The 22015-nt window shown below is 41.9% G+C and overlaps 1 protein-coding gene across 1 annotated transcript; it reads right to left on the reverse strand.

The window, feature by feature from the left end:
* Window positions 1-783: 783 nt before the first annotated feature.
* On the reverse strand, window positions 784-4782 carry LOC139766196 (transcription factor EB-like). Its single transcript, XM_071694480.1, has 2 exons — window positions 4632-4782; window positions 784-3209 (listed from the first exon to the last, which is right to left on the reverse strand). The coding sequence occupies exon 2, from the start codon at window positions 3060-3062 to the stop codon at window positions 2478-2480; it is 585 nt and encodes a 194-aa protein (XP_071550581.1). The 5' UTR covers window positions 3063-3209; window positions 4632-4782; the 3' UTR covers window positions 784-2477.
* Between the last annotated feature and the right edge of the window lie 17233 nt (window positions 4783-22015).

Genomic DNA, 22015 nt, shown 5'->3' on the forward strand with positions numbered 1-22015 from the left:
ATATATATATATATATATATATATATATGGGTGAAAATAAATTTGGACACTAGTACATTCCAGCACCTCATCAATGCACTTGTACAATATTGAGTATTAGGTGTTAGGTGATTAGCCAGAAGAATAATTCACAAACTGCCTTATACCTATAAAAGAAGTGTTAGGTTCCCCACACCTTGGCAAGCACAACTTTACCTGCATTGTGTTCAGGGATGTGTAAGTACCCTGGAAGAAAAAAGTGGAATATTGATCAGGTACAACGCGACTAACCACTGGGACTTTCTGTACTCTACATTGTCATCTAGACACCGGTGACTAGCTGTAAATATTCCTGAAAAGTGGTTATCACTGATCTAACCAGGACTACACTCACCAGACGTAGTCACAAACAATGCCTACAGTATTGACCTGCAGTATGATGATCAATGCATTATAGTCACTAGGTTGTAACGGAGGGTAGCGTCGCTGTGTCTGTGTACTCTAGCTATAGCATTCGTCCTTTTACACAGCGAGGCCACGACCCAACTGTACGATGGTACAAACCTTGGATATGAGAGCGTGACCTTTGACCTTAACCCTCGCAGGATACCTGGCCTTTGACCTGACTCTTAAGGGTAAAGCAAGGCTTCCTACCCATGGGTTGTACTATCATGTTTAATGGTTTGACTGGTGCGTATATCATGGTGTGAAAGGCATGTTAGACAAAGAGTGCCAATGCCTCTTCAATAACAACTACGTATCAAGAATGTGAGTCATTTGTAGGTATAAAACTGTCTTGTATAATGAAAAACAGCCATTTATTTGTATAATAAACTTGTAGAGCGTAAGAATACAAAAAAACAAACAAAAAACTGAGAATAGTCTTGTAAGTACTCCTTTTTGTGAACACTTAAAGAGTATTTGAAGATATTGTATATTGATCATAAATAATTTATACCTGTAACAATATTACCTAGCTACAAGACTTAATGGTAGTACAACTCTATATTATCTCTGACACACCATCACTCCCGTCACATACCCAAACCTCATCTCTGAAAGGAAAATAACACAGAGGTCTCTCAGTATACCCTAGCATCCCCTGATTCATTATCTTAAAAATAACGAATTAAACACTTCTAAAGGCTTGAGATTCCCAGCTACGCAATGTCTGTAGTACTGCTTAAATTTCCACTTTGCTCAGCCAATGGGTCTCCCTTGATTAACAACATACGCCTAGTTTCCAACCCAGATAATAAGTAACTTATTATTGTGTTTTGAACAGATCAGTAATGCTGTTACTTCAGTAAATGTAAGACAACATAAATGATCCTCCCCAGTTCAGAGAGGACGACACAAAACATCACTTGTGGAAATGAAAATCACACCATCACACTTTTATTCTTTGTAATGTGTTAATATCATCATGTTGCCTTCTGTTAAAATGAAGATCACAATACTTGAATGAAAGACAAAAAAAAAATGGAAAATTCGGAAAATCTGGTTTTCTCGTAAGACACAGGGACTGAAAGTTCCGATGATGCTCGAAGCCTAGCCTACGGGAACCAATTCTAATGGCAGGAGAAATATGTATTAAGGAAAAAAAAAAAGTGATAATAAATAGAGTAGAAATGACGTGGGGTTAACGAATACCATACTGAAGAGAGGATTTCCACTGTAGTGAAACAAGCTTCCCACATCTATGGTAGGCTGTTTCATAATCATTTTTGCATTGCTAAGGTTTCCTTACGGTATTCTAACTTAGTGTCTCTGGTTCGCTGACAGTATCATCGAATTTGCTGTGGAATGTTACAATTTATGGCATAATAGAGAGAGAAACCTTGAAGGATTTTATTCCACTGGTTTATATAGACTGGTAATATCAGGGTAATTCATCACTTCAATATGGTGGATGAGTTTAACATCCATCCTGCCATCATGTAAACGTTTTCTTCAAGCTCAAACTGGTGACATTCCTCACTGACAAGTCTATGATCCTCCAGAAGTGGAGTTCACAACACAAAGGATAGATTTGCTTCAGTTATTATTGCATATACTTGACCCACTCTATATATATATATTTGGGCAAAGAATTGGTCGAGTACATTGTGAAGTGAAATCCATGAAACTGTCACGTGTACCTCAGAGTCCCTGTGTCGTAAGTCTACAGTAGTTCATTTTGTTGTTGCAATTTTACTGTGTCGACCATGCTCATGCTGTGAGCAGGACGGTCACGAGGGGTTTCTGTCACACCTCAAGTAGACAGATAATACAAGATCATTACAAAGTTGATGTTGTACATTACCATACAAAATCTATTCATATAGTAGCTGACTTATTTATTTGATCCAAGAAAATGGAAACAATGAAAATCTTAATTTGACTATATGGTACTTCGCTTTGCTTTTTTTTTTTTTATTTTTTTGTACGGAATCAGTTTGGGCCTGTCGTTCAAAAGCCATGATTGGCCGTTGATCCTTCTCATTCCCAATTTTTCTTCAACAACTGTCGTCACCTTGGCTGGCGTCGGTGTCCTCCACCTTGATGTTGTGGGAGGACAGTAGAGCCTCCAGCTTCCGCACCCGCGCCCACAGCTGCTGGTTCTCTACCTCGAGTGCGTGTCGCTTGGTCTCCATCTTCCTGTGGTGCTCCATATCCAGCTTGAGCCTTCGCATGTAGTCTACTGAAGACCTCAAGATTTGCCCTGTGTTACAACGATCTCGCACAACCTCAAAATAAGGTTCGTTGCTCTTGGGCAGTAGCGAGGCGAGTTCCCGTATCTTGTTACTGATGAGCGACCGTCTCCTTCGTTCAAAAAGGTTGTGAGTCTCTTTCTTTCGCCTGTAAGTCATATAAGCCTCCATACAAGGGTCGGCCGCCGAAGCCTCGCTCTTTTCCTGCAGCAGGTCGAGCGGACAAGAGCCGGACGTCTTGGTCGTGTGGTGGCTCACATCATATGACAACCCTGCAACGTTCAAGTTAGGCTGCGATACGCATAGTCGTCCGGACCCGGAGCCCAGCCGGCTGTAAGCGCCCATCTCTTCCTCCAGCCTGAGAATCTCTTGAATGACTTCTTCCTCCATTACTGTCGCCCACCAGCAGCCAGCTAGCTGTACTACAGGTCCCCGGTGTCTAACAACCACCACACACTACATCGACCGGAGCATTCGCATGTAGGTAGCCTTATATAAGTTCTCTACTTCAGGCAGGGCTTCCAACCGGTAGTTATACTGGAAACATAGCACATACCTAGTATTATATTTTTACTTGTGATGTTTCATTCATTACCTCAAGTGTTCTAAACACATTCATCTTCACATGAATCAATCGACAGAAATCCGGTTGAGTATGAAAAAAAAATGGGGCATCAGTTCTATCATATAATTACATTTCACTATGAATAACTAAAAAAAAAAAGAAACGTATTTTTTCGTTAGTAAAGGATGTATTAGAATGTCATAACAGGTGTTAAACCTTACATTCATACCAGGTAACTCGTTTCTGAGTAGTTCCCTTCATCTAACTTCAATAATATTTCCTGTTCGTGCACAGCGTCCATCGTTATAACAGTTTTCCATAAATTCCTAAAATAGTGTTTACGACACAGAAATCAACGGAAGGGTGACAGATAACATCACCTGGTGCCAAGGCCGGTCCTTTAACTTTAATTTAGTGCTTTTACGAACCTGTTAATCCAAAAATAATCCTCATCACATTAAACTTATCATGTACAACGTTGTAACCAAGTACACCGGGATACAGAATAATATAATTCTAGTTTTATTGTAAACTTAAGCATTATATATATATATATATATATATATATATATATATATATATATATATATATATATATATATATATATATTTTTTTTTTTTTTTTTTTTTTTTTTTTTTTTTTATACTTTGTCGCTGTCTCCAGGCTGCGCTACAATCAGTAGCAGCGAGAGGATTCTTGAGAATGAAAAGGTTTTCGACAAGATGAAATCCTATTTTAAAACTACCACTGACAACTTCTTTTCCAGCGTAAACACAAGCAGGCAGAGTCCAGCAACGCCTTAGAGAGAGAGAGAGAGAATTTCGAGTACGAACGTAATTTCCCGTTATATAGTGTTTCGATAAATTTGCCAAAGAAAAATCTCTATTGTACATGAAGCAGGTTCCGTTGTGTATAGCTACTAGATGTTGTTATGTTGTATACAATGCTCTAGGTCTGAAACCGCGCAATTATATTAAAGACATAATTAACGTTTACTGTCAAACTAGAGCTTGGTCACTTGATCTCACAATCACTGAAAAAGTTTCCCTAAATCACAAACAGAACATATATATCCATACGAAGATCTACATTATGAAAGAAGAAATGTCTCAAAGTGCGCATTACACTGACTGACACAGACCAACTACCATTATCCAACATGTCAAGGTGAAATGTGGGTCTTCGAACACGCGCATTAACACATCTTCAGGGCGTTACCACTGAAAGCAATCCTTTTCAAATCACATAACACACTTACCATATAGGCAGCCAACACAACATACTTAATACTGTACATCATTGCAAGATATAAGGTTAAGCTGGACTTGCTGGAATATACTCCAAAATTTTCACATACATACAACTGACTTCACCGAATTGTGTATTTACTTACCTTTGCGATTGAAGGAACGAAGATTCTCTCCAGTAACTTGGATCTGAAACAGGTGTCTGCTTCTGTTCTGCTTCTCTCACATGGATCTGAAACAAGTCTCAGCTTCAGTTCTGCTCCGCTCACAGTCTTAAGGGAACTGTTCGAGAGTGATATGAATGTTGCAACAACTGGCTCCCGTATCTGGAAGCATGTGGCATCTCAGATACGATGATTTCCAAAACATTTTCATGAAGTTTCGTAAATCGAAAGGAAATAAGTTAAAGTTTTAGATGAGTATTAAAGATACCATATATTTTTATGAGTTATGAAATATAGAATATATTCTTAAGTCATAATATTATCACTGGTAAACGATATTCGTCTTACTCAAACCTGAAGGTCAAACCAAGTGTCCATGACGTCACAACATCACGCGCACTCATTGGCTGTCTGCCACCGCACCTCCAAGATCAGCCAATCAATAACCGTTCTGGGGAAGGCCTGTCTACAACAATAGCAAAAGCTGCTTTTTTCAAATAACACGTGCCACTGCAGACTACCGTTTCATTTTTTCCCCATAATTTACTTAATCCTTAACAAACCGTCAAGTTTACGCATAATCAGCCATCATCAGTAGAAATGTGACATTCGACGAAAGTTCTCGCTGTTTGAACGGGTTAATATCATTCATATTTCCGCTAGGTAACAGGTGTCGCTGGGAATGCTACTAGCACCCTTGAGACTATGATACGAGCTCCTGTATCATTCATCCTGTATCATAACATATTGTATGTGACCCTGGGGACATGATGATCGTAGCCCATGCTACCAAATGCCCCACAAGCATCATGTTTCATGAAAAAATAACATTAGTGAAGACTTAAACAGAAGACTGGAGGTTATGATCAGCTGCTGGACAATAATTCAAAGTTCTTAATGACAAACTTCATTGTTCATCTCCATACGAATGTCTTATACGTCACTTCAAGGTGGAACACTATGATCGAGGTTACAGTAATGTCCAAAATGAAATTTACGGGATATATCAGTGTTACTTTACAATCATACCCACGAACAAGGAAGATAAATATTCCTACTGATGACTATTTTATTACACCTCAACAACCTATATCACCGTCATGGAGGTGTAACCCTAAGGCATCTGTAGCGCCGTTTCTACTCCGTCAGAGACCCAGCTGGCCAGGGCGTTACCTCCCTGTTACATAATTCGGTAGCCAAGGTTAGCCGGCCACTCAGCGTCGCCAGGTCTTGTTTTCAAGCGTAGTTTGTGAATTACACACACACACACACACACACACACACACACATATGTGGAGCCCTCTAACACACAGGGGAGGTACAAACGTCTGGGCATCATCATCATCATCTGGAGGGTTTGAGATGGCGGAGCCAACCCTACGTGACGTCTTTCCTTCATTCTTTACCCACACGGGTGTTTGCTGGCGTCCATCCCATCAACACTTACTCACAACACGCAACATGCAACTCTCGAAACTACATGTCGATATACCTGCGGTGAGCGCTACGTGCTGGTCATGGCCTAGGGTAAAACCTTGCGTGGGTCTAAGTAAACAAATGGGTACGACACACACAGTAGTAGTGTAGGTGCCAGGCAGGATCCGGCTGGCCGAGGGTAAGGTATATAATGCCATGTAATGTTATGTAAGTTCTGATTTGCCGATTTGGCTGTGCATTCTCCTCTGTATTTTTCGTAAAAGGTTACTAGATTTTTTTTTCATTGAAGTGTTCCAGTGTGTACGCTGTGCATATCATGTGGCTTCTCACACAGTCCTTGACGTATATAGTATGTGTTGCTTATCACGTATACTCGATGTGTGGTGGCAATCACGTACATCTTGTGCGTGATGATGGGGGATTCAATCATGTTTGTATAGATATACTCGTTAGATCACGTATATTCTGCCTGCGCTGCACCTATGCTTGCTTGTTTATCACGCGTGATACCAAGTTGCTCACGGCTACAATGTGAACTATTGCAAATCATTGATGGTCTAAACTCTCTCTCTCTCTCTCTCTCTCTCTCTCTCTCTCTCTCTCTCTCTCTCTCTCTCTCTCTCTCTCTCTCTCTCTCTCTCTGCATGTTCACTATCTTTCCCCAGTTCATCCAGTGCCACGTACCCAGCATACCGTAATTGCACACATGTGTTGGTATGTGGAGGGAATTCCCCCACTGCTGAAGCCTCGTTGTTGTTACTTAGGACAAGATTTGGCCCACACTGAGCTAGTAGCGCTCACCGCAGGACAATCTTACAACACAGAACGACAACATGTGGGAGTTGTGTGTTATTTCTATGATGATTATATGTGTTGCTCCGTGTGTGTGTGTGTGTGTGTGTGTGTAGCCCTCGTATATTCAGCCTCCCCACCTCCACCCTCCCATTACTGCAAGAGCATCAAGATAGAGCCAGTGTTGCCACACGGCTGGCAGGTCTTGGCACGAGAACGTACCCTAAAACGAGTTGGATGTGTTCAGCCGTGACGGTCCGGCGCAAACTGATTCTCACCAGGAAGAAAGAAAGTGGGCGAGGGAGGGGGAGGGGGGTCCCGGGCGGTGTTTGGGGGGGGGGGGTTTAAGCAGGAGGTGGACGTTCCCCTAGCTCTGTGAGGTCAGCCTCGAGGTCAGTGTTACATCTCAGAGGTGGCAGGAGCCAGCCACCCCACCACACGACACACACCGCCTGGGTTGGTTGCGTCCGCCTCCACTATGGTACAGTAGTGGTTGAGTTACCCTCCCTTGCCCAAGTGGTTCTTCCTACCTCATGTATACATAGGTGGCTGGTGCTCACCCCACAGACGAACACTGTCTCTCCACCTTACACACACACACACACACACACACACACACACGGAGCAACACATATAATTATCATACAAATAACACACAACTCCCACATATTGTCGTTCTTCGTTGTAAGACTGTCCTGCGGTGAACGCTACTAGCTCAGTATGGGCCAAATCTTGTCCTTAAGTAACAACAACGAGGCTTCAGCAGTGGGGGAATTCCCTCCACATACCACACATGTGTGCAATTACGGTATGCTGGGTACGTGGCACTGGATGAACTGGGGAAAGATAGTGAACATGCAGAGAGAGAGAGAGAGAGAGAGAGAGAGAGAGAGAGAGAGAGAGAGAGAGAGAGAGAGAGAGAGAATTATAGTAGTGGTGTAAGAGAGTGAGTTCATCGCTCTTACAGTGTTGGTGGTTTGGGAGGTGATGATGTGTAGGTTTAGGAAGGTCTTGTCTCGACCCTGATCAGCCAGCCGTGGGCGTCGGACAGCGGCCCCTGTGGTAGTGAGGGTATGATTGCTGGGGAGGGCGCCCGGTCAGGTGAAGCTTCAGCTGTGGTTGCTATGGTAGGCGCTGCTGACTAGGATGCCATTGCAGTCAGTTCTGACGTCGCTTTAATAGGAAAGGTATTTCTCTTCTCCCGAATGTACCATTAGGATATATATATATATATATATATATATATATATATATATATATATATATATATATATATATATATATATATATGGAGAAAAACTGGAGGAAGTGAAGTGTTTTAGATATCTGGGAGTGGATCTGGCAGCGGATGGAACCATGGAAGCGGAAGTGGATCATAGGGTGGGGGAGGGGGCGAAAATTCTGGGGGCCTTGAAGAATGTGTGGAAGTCGAGAACATTATCTCGGAAAGCAAAAATGGGTATGTTTGAAGGAATAGTTGTTCCAACAATGTTGTATGGTTGCGAGGCGTGGGCTATGGATAGAGTTGTGCACAGGAGGATGGATGTGCTGGAAATGAGATGTTTGAGGACAATGTGTGGTGTGAGGTGGTTTGATCGAGTGAGTAACGTAAGGGTAAGAGAGATGTGTGGAAATAAAAAGAGCGTGGTTGAGAGAGCAGAAGAGGGTGTTTTGAAGTGGTTTGGGCACATGGAGAGGATGAGTGAGGAAAGATTGACCAAGAGGATATATGTGTCGGAGGTGGAGGGAACGAGGAGAAGAGGGAGACCAAATTGGAGATGGAAAGATGGAGTGAAAAAGATTTTGTGTGATCGGGGCCTGAACATGCAGGAGGGTGAAAGGAGGGCAAGGAATAGAGTGAATTGGATCGATGTGGTATACCGGGGTTGACGTGCTGTCAGTGGATTGAATCAAGGCATGTGAAGCGTGTGGGGTAAACCATGGAAAGCTGTGCAGGTATGTATATTTGCGTGTGTGGACGTATGTATATACATGTGTATGGGGGTGGGTTGGGCCATTTCTTTCGTCTGTTTCCTTGCGCTACCTCGCAAACGCGGGAGACAGCGACAAAGTATAAAAAAAAAAAAAAAAAAATATATTTTCGCCCCCTCCCCCACCCTATGATCCACTTACGCTTCCATGGTTCCATCCGCTGCCAGATCCACTCCCAGATATCTAAAACACTTCACTTCCTCCAGTTTTTCTCCATTCAAACTCACCTCCCAATTGACTTGACCCTCAACCCTACTGTACCTAATAACCTTGCTCTTATTCACATTTACTCTTAACTTTCTTCTTTCACACACTTTACCAAACTCAGTCACCAGCTTCTGCAGTTTCTCACATGAATCAGCCACCAGCGCTGTATCATCAGCGAACAGCAACTGACTCACTTCCCAAGCTCTCTCATCCCCAACAGACTTCATACTTGCCCCTCTTTCCAAAACTCTTGCATTCACCTCCCTAACAACCCCATCCATAAACAAATTAAACAACCATGGAGACATCACACACCCCTGCCGCAAACCTACATTCACTGAGAACCAATCACTTTCCTCTACACGTACACATGCCTTACATCCTCGATAAAAACTTTTCACTGCTTCTAACAACTTGCCTCCCACACCATATATTCTTGATACCTTCCACAGAGCATCTCTATCAACTCTATCATATGCCTTCTCCAGATCCATAAATGCTACATACAAATCCATTTGCTTTTCTAAGTATTTCTCATATACATTCTTCAAAGCAAACACCTGATCCACACATCCTCTACCACTTCTGAAACCACACTGCTCTTCCCCAATCTGATGCTCTGTACATGCCTTCACCCTCTCAATCAATACCCTCCCATATAATTTACCAGGAATACTCAACAAACTTATACCTCTGTAATTTGAGCACTCACTCTTATCCCCTTTGCCTTTGTACAATGGCACTATGCACGCATTCCGCCAATCCTCAGGCACCTCACCATGAGTCATACATACATTAAATAACCTTACCAACCAGTCAACAATACAGTCACCCCCTTTTTTAATAAATTCCACTGCAATACCATCCAAAATTCTGGGAGCCTTGAAGAATGTGTGGAAGTCGAGAACATTATCTCGGAAAGCAAAAATGGGTGTGTTTGAAGGAATAGTGGTTCCAACAATGTTGTATGGTTGCGAGGCGTGGGCTATGGATAGAGTTGTGCGCAGGAGGATGGATGTGCTGGAAATGAGATGTTTGAGGACAATGTGTGGTGTGAGGTGGTTTGATCGAGTAAGTAACGTAAGGGTAAGAGAGATGTGTGGAAATAAAAAGAGCGTGGTTGAGAGAGCAGAAGAGGGTGTTTTGAAATGGTTTGGGCACATGGAGAGAATGAGTGAGGAAAGATTGACCAAGAGGATATATGTGTCGAAGGTGGAGGGAACGAGGAGAAGAGGGAGACCAAATTGGAGGTGGAAATATGGAGTGCAAAGGATTTTGTGTGATCGGGGCCTGAACATGCAGGAGGGTGAAAGGAGGGCAAGGAATAGAATGAATTGGAGCGATGTGGTATACCGGGGTTGACGTGCTGTCAGTGGATTGAATCAAGGCATGTGTAGCGTCTGGGGTAAACCATGGAAAGCTGTGTAGGTATGTATATTTGCGTGTGTGGACGTATGTATATACATGTGAATGGGGGTGGGTTGGGCCATTTCTTTCGTCTGTTTCCTTGCGCCACCTCGCAAACGCGGGAGACAGCGAGAAAGCAAAAAAAAAAAAAAAAAAAAAAAATATATATATATATATATATATATATATATATATATATATATATATATATATATATATATATATATTATTTATTTATTTATTTATTTTGCTTTGTCGCTGTCTCCCGCGTTTGCGAGGTAGCGCAAGGAAAACAGACGAAAGAAATGGCCCAACCCACCCACACACACATGTATATACATACACGTCCACACGCAAATGTACATACCTATACATCTCAATGTACACATATATATATACACACAGACATATACATATATACACATGTACATAATTCATACTATCTGCCTTTATTTATTCCCATCGCCACCTCGCCACACATGGAATAACATCCCCCTCCCCCCTCATGTGTGCGAGGTAGCGCTAGGAAAAGACAACAAAGGCCCCATTCGTTCACACTCAGTCCCTAGCTGCCACATAATAATGCCCGAAACTACAGCTCCCCCTCCACATCCAGGCCCCACACAACTTTCCATGGTTTACCCCAGACGCTTCACATGCCCTGATTCAATCCATTGACAGCACGTCGACCCCGGTATACCACATCGATCCAATTCACTCTATTCCTTGCCCGCCTTTCACCCTCCTGCATGTTCAGGCCCCGATCACTCAAAATCTTTTTCACTCCATCTTTCCATCTCCAATTTGGTCTCCCACTTCTCCTCGTTCCCTCCACCTCCGACACATATATCCTCTTGGTCAATCTTTCCTCACTCATTCTCTCCATGTGCCCAAACCATTTCAAAACACCCTCTTCTGCTCTCTCAACCACGCTCTATTTATTTCCACACATCTCTCTTACCCTTACGTTACTTACTCGATTAAACCACCTCACACCACATATTGTCCTCAAACATCTCATTTCCAGCCCATCCATCCTCCTGTGCACAACTCTATCCATAGCCCACGCCTCGCAACCATACAACATTGTTGGAACCACTATTCCTTCAAATATACCCATTTTTGATTTCCAAGATAATGATCTCGATTTCCACACATTCTTCAAGGCTCCCAGGATTTTCGCCCCCTCCCCCACCCTATGATTCACTTCCGCTTCCATGGTTCCATCCGCTGCCAGATCCACTCCCAGATATCTAAAACACTTTACTTCCTCCAGTTTTTCTCCATTCAAATTTACCTCCCAATTGACTTGACCCTCAACCCTACTGTACCTAATAACCTTGCTCTTATTCACATTTGCTCTTTACACTTTACCAAACTCAGTCATTTCCCGCGTTAGCGAGGTAGCGTTAGGAACAGAGGAGTGGGCCTTTAAGGGAATATCCTCACCTGGCCCCCTTCTCTGTTCCTTCTTTTGGAAAATTAGAAAAAAAAAAAGAGAGGGGAGGATTTCCAGCCACCCGCGTATATATATATATATATATATATATATATATATATATATATATATATATATATATATATATATATATATATATATATATATATATATATGATTTTTTTTTTTTTTTTGCTTTTTCGCTGTCTCCCGCGTTTGCGAGGTAGCGCAAGGAAACAGACGAAAGAAATGGCCCAACCCACCCCCATACACATGTATATACATACGTCCACACACGCAAATATACATACCTACACTGCTTTCCATGGTTTACCCCAGACGCCTCACATGCCTTGATTCAATCCACTGACAGCACGTCAACCCCGGTATACCACATCGCTCCAATTCACTCTATTCCTTGCCCTCCTTTCACCCTCCTGCATGTTCAGGCCCCGATCACACAAAATCTTTTTCACTCCATCTTTCCACCTCCAATTTGGTCTCCCTCTTCTCCTCGTTCCCTCCACCTCCGACACATATATTCTCTTGGTCAATCTTTCCTCACTCATTCTCTCCATGTGCCCGAACCATTTCAAAACACCCTCTTCTGCTCTCTCAACCACGCTCTTTTTATTTCCACACTTCTCTCTTACCCTTACGTTACTTACTCGATCAAACCACCTCACACCACATATTGTCCTCAAACATCTCATTTCCAGCACATCCATCCTCCTGCGCACAACTCTATCCATAGCCCACGTCTCGCAACCATACAACATTGTTGGAACCGCTATTCTTTCAAACATACCCATTTTTGCTTTCCGAGATAATGTTCTCGACTTCCACACATTCTTCAAGGCTCCCAGAATTTTCGCCCCCCTCCCCCACCCTATGATCCACTTCCGCTTCCATGGTTCCATCCGCTGCCAGATCCACTCCCAGATATCTAAAACACTTCACTTCCTCCAGTTTTTCTCCATTCAAACTCACCTTCCAATTGACTTGACCCTCAACCCTACTGTACCTAATAACCTTGATATTATTCACATTTACTCTTAACTTTCTTCTTTCACACACTTTACCAAACTCAGTCACCAGCTTCTGCAGTTTCTCACATGAATCAGCCACCAGCGCTGTATCATCAGCGAACAACAACTGACTCACTTCCCAAGCTCTCTCATCCCCAACAGACTTCATACTTGCCCCTCTTTCCAAAACTCTTGCATTCACCTCCCTAACAACCCCATCCATAAACAAATTAAACAACCATGGAGACATCACACACCCCTGCCGCAAACCTACATTCACTGAGAACCAATCACTTTCCTCTCTTCCTACACGTATACATGCCTTACATCCTTGATAAAAACTTTTCACTGCTTCTAACAACTTGCCTCCCACACCATATATTCTTAATACCTTCCACAGAGCATCTCTATCAACTCATGGTGAGGTGCCTGAGGATTGGCGGAATGCGTGCATAGTGCCATTGTACAAAGGCAAAGGGGATAAGAGTGAGTGCTCAAATTACAGAGGTATAAGTTTGTGAAGTGTTTTAGATATCTGGGAGTGGATCTGTCAGCGGATGGAACCATGGAAGCGGAAGTGGATCATAGGGTGGGGGAGGGGGCGAAAATTTTGGGAGCCTTGAAAAATGTGTGGAAGTCGAGAACATTATCCCGGAAAGCAAAAATGGGTATGTTTGAAGGAATAGTAGTTCCAACAATGTTGTATGGTTGCGAGGCGTGGGCTATGGATAGAGTTGTGCGCAGGAGGATGGATGTGCTGGAAATGAGATGTTTGAGGACAATGTGTGGTGTGAGGTGGTTTGATCGAGTAAGTAACGTAAGGGTAAGAGAGATGTGTGGAAATAAAAAGAGCGTGGTTGAGAGAGCAGAAGAGGGTGTTTTGAAATGGTTTGGGCACATGGAGAGAATGAGTGAGGAAAGATTGACCAAGAGGATATATGTGTCGGAGGTGGAGGGAACGAGGAGAAGAGGGAGACCAAATTGGAGGTGGAAAGATGGAGTGAAAAGGATTTTGTGTGATCGGGGCCTGAACATGCAGGAGGGTGAAAGGAGGGCAAGGAATAGAGTGAAGTGGAGCGATGTGGTATACAGGGGTTGACGTGCTGTCAGTGGATTGAATCAAGGCATGTGAAGCGTCCGGGGTAAACCATGGAAAGCTGTGTAGGTATGTATATAAGTTTGTTGAGTATTCCTGGTAAATTATATGGGAGGATATTGATTGAGAGGGTGAAGGCATGTACAGAGCATCAGATTGGGGAAGAGCAGTGTGGTTTCAGAAGTGGTAGAGGATGTGTGGATCAGGTGTTTGCTTTGAAGAATGTATGTGAGAAATACTTAGAAAAGCAAATGGATTTGTATGTAGCATTTATGGATATATATATATATATATATATATATATATATATATATATATATATATATATATATATATATATATAGATAGATAGATAGATAGATAGATAGATAGATAGATAGATAGATAGATAGATAGATAGATATAGATATATATACTTATGTAAGCTTTCGAAACCTATTGGTAGCTTCGTGATGGTTTCTTGCTTTCTTATTATCTTTTCAACTCCCGCATTCCTCTCTTTGTTTATCTTGCAGGAGCCAGTGTTAGTGAAGGAGCCGCCTCACTCAGTAGTCTGCCTCTAACACTTCCGTATTATCGTCAAGAACATAAATATTTACGACCTCGAGTTTACATTGGGGTATAGATAGTTCGCCCAGTTTTTATTGTTATCCACGGTTCAATTTCGGTTGAGAAGTCTACCCTGTTACCTTGGGTTGGTAGCTGTGGCTGGCCACGTCTCTACTACCTGTTACTACCAGCTTAATACCTTGTCTGTTCAGAACCGTTAACTAATGGTGAAGGACACATCAATAATGTCTGATTTTTACAAGAATTCTAGAGTTTTTTTATTATTAATGTAATGACTTCATGAGCACTTAAAGACGTAGTACTATCAAAAACAAACATCATGAACTACAGAGCACTGTTATACTCAATGTATATGTAAAAAATAGATGAGCAAGGACCTTGGTGTGTGACACCTGTTTCATATTCCTTGAATATTATCCACTACCATGGTATTTCGGTAACATTATTGAAGCTGATGGAAAAACTGGTCGTTGTGACAACTCATAATTGTTCTCTTACTACAGGCTGAGGCAGGTGTTCAGGAACTGAGACTACATCTAGGTATACCTCTGATATTCATTCCGAAGGTCTGCCTCCCAGCGTCGGTAACCGTTTTGTGCAAGTCTACCTTCACGAACCGTAAGGGAAACTTGACGTTTTCTGTCAATCGCTGTCGTCTACCTACACAAATTCAACCATTTCACCACAGCGAATTGTATCCTCAATAATGAAGTAAGGACCTTTAAATGTAGCGGTCATTTTGAGTCCGTGTAATTTCAGTGCCTTGGACAGCTTCTATACGTGGGTCTTGATTTGATATCACTACTTGCTAGGGCTTAACTTTCGTCCCCAACCCGGTCAGAAGAGAGGGTGGTCAGTTCTATAAATATTTCTTGACTACACATGCCTTTCTATTTATCAGCCAGTCTGTAATGGCAGTCTTTCGCTCTAAGTACTTCTTTTTCTTCATAAATGAAACTTCTTTACATCATACATTGTTCTGACAGTGTTAATCAGTGTCATTTAAATGTCCTTGACTTTTTTTATCTTACATAAATCTAATCACTGGCTCTTTTCTTATTAGCTTTACATTTCAATTCTCAGCGTGCAGACACTCTCTCATTACCTTACCGAGGGCATACATCTGTCATTATTCCTTTGTATTAACCGTTCATTTCTAGTTAATCAATTTTGCCCTCCAAATCTGTTTATGTAGACGGTCGTCCATCATATTTTCCACAGTCGTATCTGCATCTGTTAACATGTCGGAGCTTTCTCTCTTCCTCTCTCTCCCCTCTGGTGCTCCATTGTATAAGATGTAGTCAACATCAGGCTCAACATATCTTTTTCAAAGCGCATCCCGCATGTGGAACTTTCATCCTTGGCTGTACAGCACCTTCCTGCATCAAGATCAAATCCAACGCAGAGGAAGTTGTGGCAGCTTCCTCTTACATACGTTATTTGAACATTAATACCCATCAGTCTCTTCCTTCATGTAAATCTCAGTTTGCTTGTGGATGAAGTTTTCTACCATGATCACTGCACACGGCACGGGGCAACACTACCTACCATCCCTTAGTTCTCAAGAATGACCAATCCAGGTTCTTCAGACTTTCGTATGAGGATAAATGCAATGGTTATTGTCATCATGCATATGGGAAACATCGAACAAATGTCCGTTGTTTACCTTTATTTGGGAATTTCGAGTCATTCATCAAGAGGGTTAAACCTCTCCTCCCTTACCTCCCATCTGTGAAGTTACGAGGAAAAGTTGTGTGTGTGTGTGTGTGTGTGTGTGTCATCCTGGTGTGTGAAGTGTCTACTCTCTTTATCATGTTCGGCGTCCTTTCATTTATTCAGTTGACCTGTCACTATCCATTAATTAATATGTTAGTGCCACTCTCAACTAATCTAGACATGAGCATTTGATTCTTTTATCTTGTTTATCATTTATAAACTAATGTATGGATGTTTCCAGCTCTTCCTCCCTCTCTCCATCCACACGATGGTTCTATCCTTCAAATAGATTCTCTTTCTTATCCTCACAAGTACTACGTTAGATTTTTGGTTTGCCATTCTATTACATTGGAAAATTACCTCTGAGTCTTTCTTTCTTTTCATCGATGTATGCCAGTGTTACTCATGCAACTCGAGAGCAATTTTCTACATTTCCAATACCTTTAACATGTCGTCTATCCTGATCTCTAGATTACAGTGCAAGAGAGTCTTGCTTCTTTGTTGCAGTCCTGTGAATTCCCGGACCGCTCTACCCTCCGCCTTGGTGATAATATTCACATATGTTCTGCTTAGTTTTTGTTACCAACTACGTTCCTCAGTCTGTCATACATTAGCTGGGACTATTAGAAGTAGCAAGACGACACATTAGCTAGGACCACTAGGTAGAAGTAGTATGGTGGAACGTTAGCTGGGAACATTAGGTAGAAGTATTGTGGTGGAACATCAGGAAGAATCCTCTGCCAACACTGCGCCTAAGTCGCCCTCAGCCAGTGGCCTAGTAAGGGCGAGGCTTTAGTATTAAAGACCGAGAAGCAGCACTGGAGTTCTACAGTTATGGAGACTCTTTCGCCGTGGCTACCCTCCTCGAGGAAGTTTCCAAAGGGAGCGGGCGTCAGAGATATAGATAGACAGATAGACATAGACAGATAGATAGACTGGTGCTCAATAAATTTTCACACAAATGCCCTGCCATCATCCACTGGTATCGACGTCTCTCTCTCCTTCTAACTCTGTTCCTGTTTTCCTTCTATTGTGATGGTGGTCCGCTCGTTCTCCTCTCGCCTCCCTACATCATCGAAAGTTTTGTTTTCATCGCTCACAAACCACACTTCGTAGTTTGGCCCCTACGGCTGCACCACACTGTTTCATCTTCCTGTTGAACCTATAGGTGATGTCATAAGCCCAACATTATCTCTGAACACTGGATTTTGTAGATATTTCTGTCAAATTAATTGTCTTCACTTTTGCTTGTATGTGTTTATTTTTCATTATGTAAACTGTCAACTCGTGTACGCCTTGTTGAGCGGTTCTTGTTTCAAACTTCTGACCTCTCTATACCAATGTGTTCTGACGACACTGTTTATTTGATTTTGGCCTCACAGATACTTTATTTACGCTGCAGCGCCCTTATTTACCTCAAGCAGTCCTGCAATCACAACACCACGGTCGCTACACACGGCAGGGAAGGAGGGAGGGATTTAAGATCGTATTCTTTCAGGATGACAAGGTGAAGCACACAATTTGCCAGTCGAACGCCAACGGTATTCCAGTGTACTCCCTCACTCTGTGCGCAGTGTCAGACCTTCCCCCTCCACACTTACGTGGTATCCTCCCAAATGTGTTCAATATGTAATGCATACAACGGTTACATATACAGTGGCGGCGCATATTACGTTAGTGGGTCTTCCACGTCCATCTTTCTGACCGTGATGACAGCTACATTTCAAGAGCTAAATAGCTGGAATAATAGGGCTTGTGGGGAACATTTCCGTCAACAGTCGATATCTTGAGCGATGTTAAACATTGGCTGCCAAATCTGTTATGGATGCCCGGGCGTCCCATCTGGCTTGTGAACATTACAAAGTTGCCAGATCTTAATATTGATATTTCCTGTAGCTTTCTAGAGACAGAATTGGCCAAGATCATTCCTTTTGACGTACATTAAAGTAATGTTTCAAAAATCTTGATGACACAAGGCCTGTACATTACTGGGAGGGATCTGGTAATGACACTGACAGTAGATTACATCTAGTAGACAGCAGCTTTCTGGCCGTCAGTTCAGAGGTATATCAACATTGCCAGCTGCAGATGACGACATCGAACTCAATTTCAGTTTCCAATCGCATGAAGATTCGGAACCGCTTCAGCTGGATAAACACAAGAAATCGATTTACTTAAATATATAAATTGCTCTGGCTCCGTGTTGAGTGACGACCAAAGTGGACCATAAAATGAAAAAGTCGCCAGATGAGGTGAAGTCAAATATTACACAACACTTAATACTCTTTGTGATAATATTGAACACTACAACATATACAACGTAATAATAATCTTCTAAACATCTTAAAGATCATGAAATATAGCTATCCATAAGCATGCAGCACATGCTAGTTATTTACCAGTTTTACATCTACCTTATCACAACGTGGAAGCAGATTTTTTTTTTTTTTTCCAACAGTACCCGAACCTGCGTGTGTATACGTTCCACCCACTGCCTGGTGGCTGGCTGTTGCTGGGGCGCAGCTGCAGACGCATCACCAACTCTGGCTGCGCTGTTGACCGAAAGGTAGAGTGGCTTTACTAGAATGCCAACATAGCTAAAATTTTCTCCCTACACTTATTAATATTATTCTCTTTGGATTTTAGATGATTTCATAACTTATCAGGTCTCTGTGTCATCATTAATATAGTATGTGATGAGATCTTCCAGGATCCTAACATACATGATGTCATCAAGCGAACATGCAGGATTTTCTGCCAAAATATGGAGAATTGACAGAAAGATGAACAAACAGTCAAATATAGCAATGAAATTACCCAACGAAATTCTTACTAAACTTACCTTTCCGAGTTGAACTAGTCAGAAGACAAGACTTGTTAGGATTAGTTAGAAAAACGACGCATGAAACAGTTTTATAACGAAGCAGTGATAGATCGCACTGAAGGAGCTTAGCTAGTCTGACCAGAATCAGGTTAGGTTGGTCCAGCTATCCTGAAGGACTAGGAAGGTTGTGCTAGAGGCGTCCGGCCTGGTGACCATCACTTGCTGGGGAACATGGTCCCGTCGAACGCTGCAGTCAGTATATACCTTTCGAGGAAGACCGTTGAACGATCGAGACGTTGAGGTATGTCTCGGCTCTAACCCGTTTGTGTCTATACCATCCTGTTTTCCACATCCACCAACATTCATATATATATATATATATATATATATATATATATATATATATATATATATATATATATATATATATATATATATTTCTTTTTCTTTTAAACTATTCGCCATTTCCCGCGTTAGCGAGGTAGCGTTAAGAACAGAGTACTGGGCCTTTTTTGGAATATCCTTACCTGGCTCCCTCTGTTCCTTCTTTTGGAAAATCAAAAAAAAAACGAGAGGGGAGGATTTCCAGCCCCCCGCTCCCTCCCCTTTTCGTCGCCTTCTACGACACGCAGGGAATACGTGGGAAGTATTCTTAATCCCCTATCCCCAGGAATAATATATAAAGAACGTAGGAAGTGAGGACGTTGCCAGAGGCCTATTGGCCCATGCTAGGCAGGTCCTGAGTCTGTCCACCTTACAACCAATCGCCTAAACCCAGAAACACATCTAACCTTCGTTTAAAGTTACCTTAACACCTAGCTTCTACTACTGTACCTGGCAACTTGTTCCATAAATCTACTACCCTATTCCCGAACCAATATTTACTCACATCCGACATGAATCCATTTTTTCTAATAAATCCATTATTTCTAGTCCTATTCGGTGGCGCCATTCTAAGAACTTTATTCAAGTTATGTTTTTCAATGTCTTTCACCCATTGAAAGACCAGTCACATCTCCTGTAGCCTCCTTCCTCTTAAGTCTTTTTAACCTTTCTTCATAAGTGAGGTTTCTAATTCTAAGGATCATTTTTGTCGTTCGCCTTTGTACTGTATACAATTCATATCAGCTGCACAATAAGGAGCCCAAAACTGTACCGCATAATCCAGATGTGGTCTCACCAACGCAAGATAAAGTTGCAATAATACTCTAGGAGATTTATTGCTAACATTCCCATTAATGGACCCTAGCATCCTATTAGCCTTATTACACACTTAAATACATTGTTGCCGCGGCTTAAGTTCCTTGCTCACCAGTACCCCTAAATCTCTTTCAGATAATGTTTCACCAACAGTAACATTAAGTGTTCTGCATTTATCTATGTTGAATTCCATTTCCATGATAACCGTTTTAAGTCCCTCTACAAATTCACTGAATTTTCATCTGAGTCAATTACTGCCACTACTTTTTTTTATCACCGGCAAATTTACTTAAATCGCTGATTATTCCCATATTCAAATTGTTTTATATACCGAACGAGAGCGGTCCCAAAATTGACCCCTGAGTAACACCACTGGCTACATTATCCCAGTTCGATGTAATTTCGTTGATGCATACCCTCTTGTTTCTGTCAGTGAGCTACGCCCTCACCCAATTAAATCCACAACCCCAGATGCCATGTGCTGCTATTTTCCTAAGCAGACACTCACAAGATACTCTGTCGAAAGCCCTACTTACTAAGTAAGATGAACACACGTACCATTCATTTTTCATTCGCTATCTAGTTTTATCATTTCACTGTGAGTTGTACATATGTAGCTGCATCACATGGAATGTGTTCCTGGTCTCACTGCTTCGTCTGTATGAACCAGGCACAAGGTATTGTTTAGTCTTTAGTAACATGTAAAGCGGACCTGCAGACGACACAAGGAAGAGATGGCCGGTGGCTCAAACACATGATGACTTTGTCTTGACTGGCCCAGATAAAAGCTGGGCTCACCACTAATCAGCGACACACTGGCCAGCCTCGTCACACCGTCTACTACCGTGTGTCGTGGTGTGCCATAAGACCATAGTCCAGAGTACTGTCCATGTACGTATCTATATTTCTAAAAAACAGCAAAGGCCACCTGATCTTCAGTGAGTACCACGGAACGGAGAAAGACCCCGATCTCCTTACCAAATCAACCTGACAAGCATACACTATCATAACTTACCCTCATCAACAGTTTCAAATACTTTATTAAAGAAGAAGAGAAGGTTACTAAGACATGACTTCTCATTTGTAATCCCTTGTTGAGAATCCCTAATGAGATCATGATTCCCCAAGTGTTCTCGTATTTTGTCCGTTATAATCGATTCGAGAACTTTCCTTACAATAGATGTCAAGCTGATGGCACGGTAATTAGAGGCGATGGATCTATTCCTTTTCTTTAAGAAGGGAACGACATTTGCTGTCCTTCATTTCTTAGGCGCTACGCCTGATTCCACTGACTGTATAAACACATTTAAAAGCAGAACGCTTACTTCCTCCTCACATTCTTTCAAGACCCTCGCATAAATACCATCTGGCCCAGGACTTGTTTACTTTTAAACCTTCTATTTTTTTTTTCAAAATATCAGATCTATTTATTTTCTTATCACATAGCTTCCCGTTTACGTCCCCCTCATGTAAATTTGACCTGGAACCGGAATGTTTGTATTCTTCTCCTGTGTAAACACTGATACGAAGTGATTGTTTAAAACTTCACATTTCAATCTCATTATCAACTAAGCTACCAGAATGCGATTTGATAGGTCCAGTTTTCTCCCTGACCTTCATTCTCTACATTTGATTAGGAAAAATCCTGTGGCATTTTTT

The sequence above is a fragment of the Panulirus ornatus genome, chromosome 57 (genome assembly GCF_036320965.1).
Source record: "Panulirus ornatus isolate Po-2019 chromosome 57, ASM3632096v1, whole genome shotgun sequence".
Taxonomy (NCBI): domain Eukaryota; kingdom Metazoa; phylum Arthropoda; class Malacostraca; order Decapoda; family Palinuridae; genus Panulirus; species Panulirus ornatus.